Source organism: Drosophila elegans, unplaced genomic scaffold (genome assembly GCF_018152505.1).
Source record: "Drosophila elegans isolate 14027-0461.03 unplaced genomic scaffold, ASM1815250v1 contig_133, whole genome shotgun sequence".
NCBI classification, from domain to species: Eukaryota; Metazoa; Arthropoda; class Insecta; order Diptera; family Drosophilidae; genus Drosophila; species Drosophila elegans.
Window position 1 is genome coordinate 2,016,687 of NW_024545499.1, and position 7,770 is coordinate 2,024,456.

Genomic DNA, 7,770 nt, shown 5'->3' on the forward strand with positions numbered 1-7,770 from the left:
ATTGGTAACAGTGTACGCGATGATGTAAGTTGCAAGTGTTCTTTTTTATTGTTTGGTATGGGATGTTCTGGTTTTAACAGATCTGGATTGATCTATCTATTGTGCTAGGGTATCTGTGTTAAGTAATGTGTGGGTGTGGATCGGAATGCGCCAAGTGCTGCTCTTATTGCGTCGTTTAATGGAGTTTTTAGTTTATTTTGTTGGGACTTAGCTGAGTACTCATAAATAGGTAAACAGTGGTCAATTTTTATACCCTTTCAGAGGTTATTATAATTTTAGTCAGAAGTTTGCAACGCAGTGAAGGAGACATCTCCGACCCTATAAAGTATATATATTCTTGATCAGCATCACTAGGCGAGTCGATCTAGCCATGTCCGTCTGTCCGTCCGTCTGTCCGTTCGTTTCTACGCAAACTAGTCTCTCAGTTTTAAAGCTATCTGCATGAAACTTTCCCAAAAGTTGTCTTTCTATTGCAGGTATAACATGGATGTGTTTCCTGTAAGCACTTTTGTTTTCGCCAGATATGGAGTGTCTGACACTTGTCCTTCGACAGGACTGAGGACCCGAGAGCGTGCACTAGTCATTTGCTTGAATATTGATTCGAGGTTGGTTGTGGAGTTTTTGAGTTTGTTAAGCTCGATGAGGAGGTGCAAATTGTCTGCACAAGCGCAGAACTTTAATGTCTTGTGAATAGAAATAATGGATGTAGGGGAGTTGTAAGCCAGAGCCTCCACGGTTCTTGTAACGAGTAGGTGGCTGGGGTGTTACTATATGATGATAAGGACGCACGCGTATAGGTCCAGCTGCTCCTTGTCGGCTATTTGGGTGGTGGCCTTGTCCTTCATCATGAGCCAGTTAAATTCTAAAATTTTATCAAATTTTGCGTGCAGCGACAAGTGGTATAGGATAGGCAAAATCTTATGAATCGACACAAAGAGGGATAGTTATTTCACTCGCGGAATTTCTAGTGTTCCTCAGGTGTTTTAAAGGAACTACATCTGCCCTCCCCTCCTTTGCCATTCTTTACCGAAAACATGCCACAATATCATTGAATTGCACCTTTCACTGAATTGGGATTTACATCCTAGTCGAAGGCAAACAAAATAGACTTTAACAAATCATTATAAAATATATTTAAAACCTAATAAAATTTCTTAGTACTAGAGAACATATTAAAAGAGATATTAAATAAGAACCTAAATACATTACAATTAGATTAATAAATGTATACTCGAAGTAAAATGGACATACGAATTTGAAATCGAAAAAAACCTTTAAGAGTGAGTTTATGGAAATTACAGAAATTGCAGTGATGAGCTTTCGGCGAAATCAAATGGAGTGGTTTTCCTTCTTTCAAAATTTCTCTCACTCATAAATTCGAGAGTCGAGAGAGATGATAATATCGCTCTCTTTTCTTTTTCCTTTATGGACTATTAAATTTGTTTTGTTTTGTACGGTGGGACATATAATAATTTTTTTTATATATATTTTCATGAAGACATATTAAAAAAATGAGATAAATGACTCACCACTCTTACGGAGATCCACCAACGAAAGCGCTTCCACAAGTGTATCTTAAGCTAAAAATTTAAAATTTCTATATACATATATACACTATCAACCCACTGTGCAAAACCAACAGCCATTTCTCTCTCTCCTTTAGGCTCCACCAAACAAAATTAAAATAAATATTGCTTAAAGCAATCTGGACCTGTAGCCTCTCACCATTAAAGCCTTTCTGGCCTTTTTACTATCATTTCCTTTTTCCGTTTTTTTCTTTTACACTCACATGCTCATTTCACATAACCTAGACAAAAAAAATTACAAAAGAAATTTATAAATTATCCGTTATTCCGCATTCTTCGACCGATCTTTAGATTTCTGAATTACTTTACATTTCGTGCGGCGCTTAAACTCTTATTTTATATTGTACCGCCGAGTTAATTTAAATTAGACCGATCGTGGACCGAGGCTTCTTGCCTAGGTCAGCGAGCCGAAAAACTGCCTGCCAAGCTGAGCTTCGACAATTCACGCTCACTTGTGGGAGATAACGAAGATAATGAAGATGACGAATAAATGCAATGTAGGTGCAATTCGGGAAGGTGTTAAAACTTGAGCTCTCTTTGACTCTTTTCTCTCCATCCTAATTCGGCTTCCAGCGACTAAGGTGGATTAAATAAATAAAACTTGAGTGACTTTTAGGCCTTTGGGATCCCTTTGGTGACGATAATTTCCCTTCTGTAGGATGAATTCGCTCTCCTTTGGGCATCTTGAGGTATTATTCCCTCTACAAAGCAAAGGCCGGATACAATATCTGACACTGAGCGCCAAACCTAAATCAAAAAAAAATTTTGGGTCTGCAATTTCCACAGTAATGTTTATTTTCCTTACCCATAAACAGGATTTAGCGCTATATTTAAGCTACACTACAGTGATAGCGATTTAAGGTTAATTCGCACCAACTAACTAAACTTGCACTTACAATTAAATTGAACTGCACTCAATGCCGAAAAGGGAAAGAAAGCCAGCAGCTCGTGGCTCTGGGCGGGAAGCTAGGTTAGCTCCCATCGGATAACTCTCCGTTTTCCGTTGAAATGACAACTGACTCTGTTGCCTCTTTATCTCCGAAAATTCGTATCCCATTCGCAGCACCCAACTGACCCCTAGATGGCGACACTTTCAGATTTTGCCTCATAGATGACCCTGTCCAGCGATTTATCTGCCACAAGCGTTACATTCTGGCGCCTTGGTCGAGTACTTCCAGGCGGTGATGTACACATACGTTGCCAATGCGCCCGAGAAGAAGGAGCCCACCACCAATGCGCTCCACTCCAGGGCGTTCACCACAGCGGGCGCAACTGAAATGAACCTAATTAGCCCTTCGTCATGTAAATTGAACTTATCAAAAACATAAAACACGCTTTATGAAAGCTGTGAAGATATGTATTTATTAAATTAACCTATTCGAGAAAAAGCTGCTAGTATTACAATTGAATTAACCGCTTGTTCTAACCCTGCTCAATCTTCTTTACATTTACAATCGACAGTGCATTGCCCGGACGTTGGATGCTCCACAGGAGTCCCGTTCTCGGTTGACTTACTTTTCGCTTTGGCTTATTGACATTTTCTTCTAATTCAGTAGTCACATTCTCGGATTGCTACTTTTTTAACTTTCGGTTAAGCTTTATCAGAGTCTAAAGAGGACGGCACTGTTGGTTTATCCAAGCCCGTGAATTTCTCACTCTCAGTCCACAGGAACTTCCCCATCGCATCATCCAAGGCTGCAGGAGCGGCGTTCTTGGGCTTGCAGTCGCTAAAGTACAAACCAGTGACATTCCGCAGTTCCGGATCTAGGGCAGCATAGATGGAGGTCTGTGCTCCACTTTTAGGTGTCTTCAGAAATGGCCAAAACAATGGCTGGATGAAATATCTGGGGTTAAGAATTTAATTAACAAAGTTCGTTTTTCATTTAGCTTGCACTTACTTCCCGAAGACGGTCTGGAAGAAGGCCCAGTTCCGCGCCAGCCCCGTGTCCACAAGACCAGGATGCAGGGCGTTGACCGTGACGCCACTGCCCTCCAAGCGCTTGGCCAATTCCCGGGTAAACAGCAAGTTGGCCAATTTGCTCTGGTTGTAGGCCTTGCCCTCGTCATAGGACTTCTCGCTGTTCAGGTCAGCCACGTTGATGGCACCTAGCGTATGGGCGATGCTGGACAGGACGACAACGCGACTTGGAGCCGATTTCTGGAAAACGTTCCACACTCTTCAACCTAAATTCTTGAGTGACTTATGCCAACTTACCTTTAGCACGTCGAGCAACAAGTTGGTCAGCAAGAAGTGGCCGATGTGGTTCACACCCAACTGCATTTCGACACCGTCCTTGGTTAACATCTTGGGGCCGCGCATCACGCCTGCATTGTTGACCAGGACATGGAGCTTGTCCTGCTCCTGTTTGAATCTAATTTACAACAACGAAAGATATTCTTCCATTCAATTATTAGTAAGTCGTGTTTGCTCACTCTGCAGCAAATTTACGAATGGATTCCTGCGAACTCAAATCCAATTGTCGGCCGAATATGTTGGGGTTATTCGTCTCCCTGATGATATCCTGGCGGGCAGTTTCACACCTGTTCATGTCCCGGCAAGCCATATAGACGGTTCCTCCCCGCCTGGCAAACTCCAGAGCCGTCTCCTTGCCGATTCCCGTGTTGGCACCGGTGACAATGAATACTTTGCCGGTTTCATCGGTCTGCTTGGTGAACTGACCACCCTGCATATATTTCCTGCAACACCAACAGTAGAACTTTGGTTATTACACAGTAACATGGGGTCCAATTATTTCATGCCAACATTACCTCAGAAAATACACAGCTCCGACAAGAAAAGCTGGCCAAAAAATGATGTTGGCCACCAAAATGTAAATCCAAGCAGCCATTTTGTTTGTTTATAGTGCAGTAGTTTCAGTTGTGGGATCACTCAACGAATGCAAGCAAAGCCGGTGCAAGCGGTCGTTTAAATACAGTGCGCGCTTTCTGTGAAAAGCTTTACAACAACTACATAAAGTGCCTACTCACGATGAGTGTAATTCGAAATTGCGGGAAGAGAGAGAGAGAGAACAAACTGGCCGCCCTGCATGTGTTCTCTAAAATCATGAATAAGAATTAGCCGAAAACCCCATTATCTGCAAGTCGGAAACTAATGCGACGTCATGGTACATTTCATTATTTCCAAAACTTCAAGAGGTAGATAGTAGAGAGTTCGAGGTATAAAATTTTTACATATCTGCGCCACCATCGATAGTTGCGCATCGATGGTGCTGCGCTTATTTTTACATCACTTAACTTAGCAAAAAATACGAGGTTTGGTTGCAGAATTTTGGGTAGGAAAAATGCAATAAATAAATTGTTAAACTTTTGTAAAACAATGCATTAACTTAAATTGGAATTGGTGGAGGTGGTAGTTTTAAGTACCATTGCAAAAAATATATAATATATGAAATATACATTCGATATTGCTTATAATTTTAATTTGTACAAAAAACCGTACAAAAAACTATAGTATCGAATTTTCGCTCCCAAAACATCGAATGGGGCCACCATCCCAGCTCTACCAACAACAGTTAAGTAAACTTAAGTTCCAATCGAATAATCGCTGATGTGAATAGATTTTCTGAAATATCGATAGTATCGATTTTAATACCAGCTCTAGGCGATAGTGAAAAAATTAATTAACAAAATAATTTAAAGTGATTTGGGTCAAAGCTGAATCAAATAATGGCCACGAAAACAAGTACAATTGAGCGCAACGGACAGTCGGCCAAATCCTCCACGCTGCGGGAAATTTGCGCGCGCGCCATTACAAAATCGGAGTGGGAGGACAAGGTGAGCAAAGTTCCGGATCGCAAAACGCGCATGCTAATCCTCGAATCCCCCGCAGGAGGAGTTTCTAGATGTGATATACTGGTCGCGCCAGGTGTTCGGCATCTTCCTGGGCGTCATCTGGGGCATAGTGCCGCTCAAGGGATTCCTGGGCCTTGTTCTGTGAGTAGCTATAACCTATAAATAGCCGGAGTGACTCCATTTGAATCTTATGCCTTCCAGATTCGCCGGCATCAGCTGCGGAATCGTCTACCTGTACGCCATTAACTTCCAGAATGTGGACGAAGACGCCTACGGCGGCGTATGGGAACTGGTCAAGGAGGGCTTCATGACGTCGTTCGCCGGATTCCTGGTCACGTGGATCATCTTCTACACCGGCCTGCACTACGACACCATAATGGCGGCGAAAGTGTCCTAATGGCACCTCCCGGCAATATCAAATGCGAGGAGCCATATCTCGATCCCCACCATTTCCACATAAGCTAGCCGACCCTCCTGTTTTTGACCCCTTCGAACTCGCTGTAGATTGTTAAACTTTTAGCCAATTACGTTCATGTAAACGCATTTCTCCGGTGGCCAGTTGTCCCAGATCTTTCCGTGAAAGGTCCTCCGGCCAATGGCCCTAGTTGAAAACAAAAGATACTCTATATATTTGTGTATGTCCAGAATGCAGAATGCGATGAATCAACTTGTGGCGGCGTTTTATTATAAAATATTGGTCTACGGTTATAAGGTAGCTGACGGATGAGCGGCTTATCCTAGTCTTAGTAATCCATGGCCACGGCCCCAGAGCCGTTGTGCCCAGCTCCGTTCTGCGCCGGCTCCTGCTCGTGCTGAAACTTCTCCGGCAGCTGGCCGCTCTGCAGGATCTGCGAGAGCCGCTCCACCTCTGCCAGCGAGCTGGCCCTCTTGATTGCCTCCCGGATGCGCTGCATGTCCTCCGGATTGGCCAGTCGCCCGCCGTCCGATCCCCTTCCCTTGCCGTTCCCCGCTTCGGCGGCCAGTGCGGCTGCGGCGCTCATCTTGGACTTCCGGCTCACCTCCTTCAACATGTCCTTGCCCTGCTTGCTGCGGAAGAACTCCTGCGCCGCTAGGCGGTCCTTCTGCTTGATCTTCCGGAAGTCGAGCAGCCGCAGCTGCGGGAACTTGTAGGCCATGTACTCGCGGTAGTTGGGCTTTGTGGACACCGGGTTGATGAGCAGGCAGATGGTGTCCAGCTTGGCGAACGCGGCCAGCGGCTCCAGGTCGCTCAGCTCCTGCAGGTTGTTGCCGGTAAGGATGACGGAGCTCAGGTTGGGCACCGCCTCCTCCAGTCCCTCGCTGATGCGCAGGATGCGGTTGTTGTTCAGCAACAGGCACTTAAGCCGGGGCAGGTGCGGCAGGTTGTCCAGCTTGCGCAGGTCGTTGTCCGACAGATCGATGGTGTCGAACTGGTCCAGGGTGGCACCCAGGTTCTCGATCTGTGGAATCTTGTAGCCGCGCAAATCGAGCTCGCGCTCCCGGCAGGGGTTTATGTATTGCATGGACTGGTTGATCAGCTCCGGCGTTAGTTTCACCATCGTGGCAGTGTCTGTGCTTAGGCGGTTTGTCTGGACTCGGCCTGTTCTTGCTCTTTATTCGTTTATTTTCCAAACACACGGAAAAAACAATTTGCAGCCGACGCGAGTTGGGGATGAACGACTTTTCGATATCAAGCACTGCCGGCATCGATGGCCCTAGAGATGGGTTGCAGTCCTGTCTCTAATAGGGCTGGGTAAATGCCGCGAATTTCGATAACTCCGTACTTGCGTCCAGTGGGAATCAAAGTTTCACACCGCACAAAAATCCCAGCGTTCCTTTGAAATGTGCTCTATGGGACTTTCTCATAGGCGGGCCAGCTTATCGAAATTTAAAAATAAAACTCTCCCTCTTTTGTTTTCCGTTTAATTTGAATTTCAATAGATTACAATGAAGATTTTAATTGCTTAACATTAATGAACACTTTAAGTTTTGTGTAATTCGATTTGGGTTTTTGAAGTTGAATGGGAATCGGGTAACACTCAAAACTCGAAGTGTGTGGTCGGTGGTGGACTGGTTTAAACGCTTCTCTTTAAATTTCCTGTGTCGTTGGTGCAAACTACTAGATCTTCAAAATTGAAATTGATCGATTCGCGATTTGAGTACTTAGTTTTCTGTAGTGTTCGGTTTTCTGTCGTTTAAATGCATTAAGTAATTTTTTATCGGTTTCGTTCGCCTAATTTCTTAGCGTTAATTGTTAACTTTTTAGAAAATAATCAATAAGATCGTCGGTATCCGTTTCGTTTTTAAATAAATGCATTCGTTTCTGGCGTTAAAAGTTGAAAACGGATTGTCGCTTGAATACTATAAGTATGTGTATAAGTTAGGTAAATTA

General features: G+C 44.0%; 3 protein-coding genes and 1 long non-coding RNA gene across 4 annotated transcripts; 1 reads left to right on the top strand and 3 right to left on the bottom strand.

Annotated features, from left to right (window-relative positions):
* Positions 1–1,544: 1,544 nt before the first annotated feature.
* LOC121466818 lies at positions 1,545–2,573 on the bottom strand. The gene is made up of 3 exons (XR_005977002.1): positions 2,483–2,573; positions 2,392–2,426; positions 1,545–2,333 (listed from the first exon to the last, which is right to left on the bottom strand). It is a non-coding gene; the product is annotated as an uncharacterized LOC121466818 (long non-coding RNA).
* Positions 2,574–2,927: 354 nt separating this feature from the next.
* On the bottom strand, positions 2,928–4,491 carry LOC108149649 (retinol dehydrogenase 13-like). Its single transcript, XM_017277389.2, has 5 exons — positions 4,356–4,491; positions 4,020–4,283; positions 3,802–3,958; positions 3,485–3,744; positions 2,928–3,430 (listed from the first exon to the last, which is right to left on the bottom strand). Exons 1-5 carry the CDS (start codon positions 4,433–4,435, stop codon positions 3,178–3,180), a joined length of 1,014 nt encoding a protein of 337 aa, XP_017132878.1. The 5' UTR covers positions 4,436–4,491; the 3' UTR covers positions 2,928–3,177.
* A 689-nt stretch (positions 4,492–5,180) lies between these two features.
* Positions 5,181–6,066, top strand: LOC108149671 (respirasome Complex Assembly Factor 1). The gene is made up of 3 exons (XM_017277417.2): positions 5,181–5,381; positions 5,437–5,540; positions 5,601–6,066. The coding sequence occupies exons 1-3, from the start codon at positions 5,274–5,276 to the stop codon at positions 5,794–5,796; spliced, it is 408 nt and encodes a 135-aa protein (XP_017132906.1). The 5' UTR covers positions 5,181–5,273; the 3' UTR covers positions 5,797–6,066.
* LOC108149669 (probable U2 small nuclear ribonucleoprotein A') lies at positions 6,063–7,086 on the bottom strand. Its single transcript, XM_017277415.2, has one exon. The coding sequence runs from the start codon at positions 6,935–6,937 to the stop codon at positions 6,143–6,145; it is 795 nt and encodes a 264-aa protein (XP_017132904.1). The 5' UTR covers positions 6,938–7,086; the 3' UTR covers positions 6,063–6,142.
* Between the last annotated feature and the right edge of the window lie 684 nt (positions 7,087–7,770).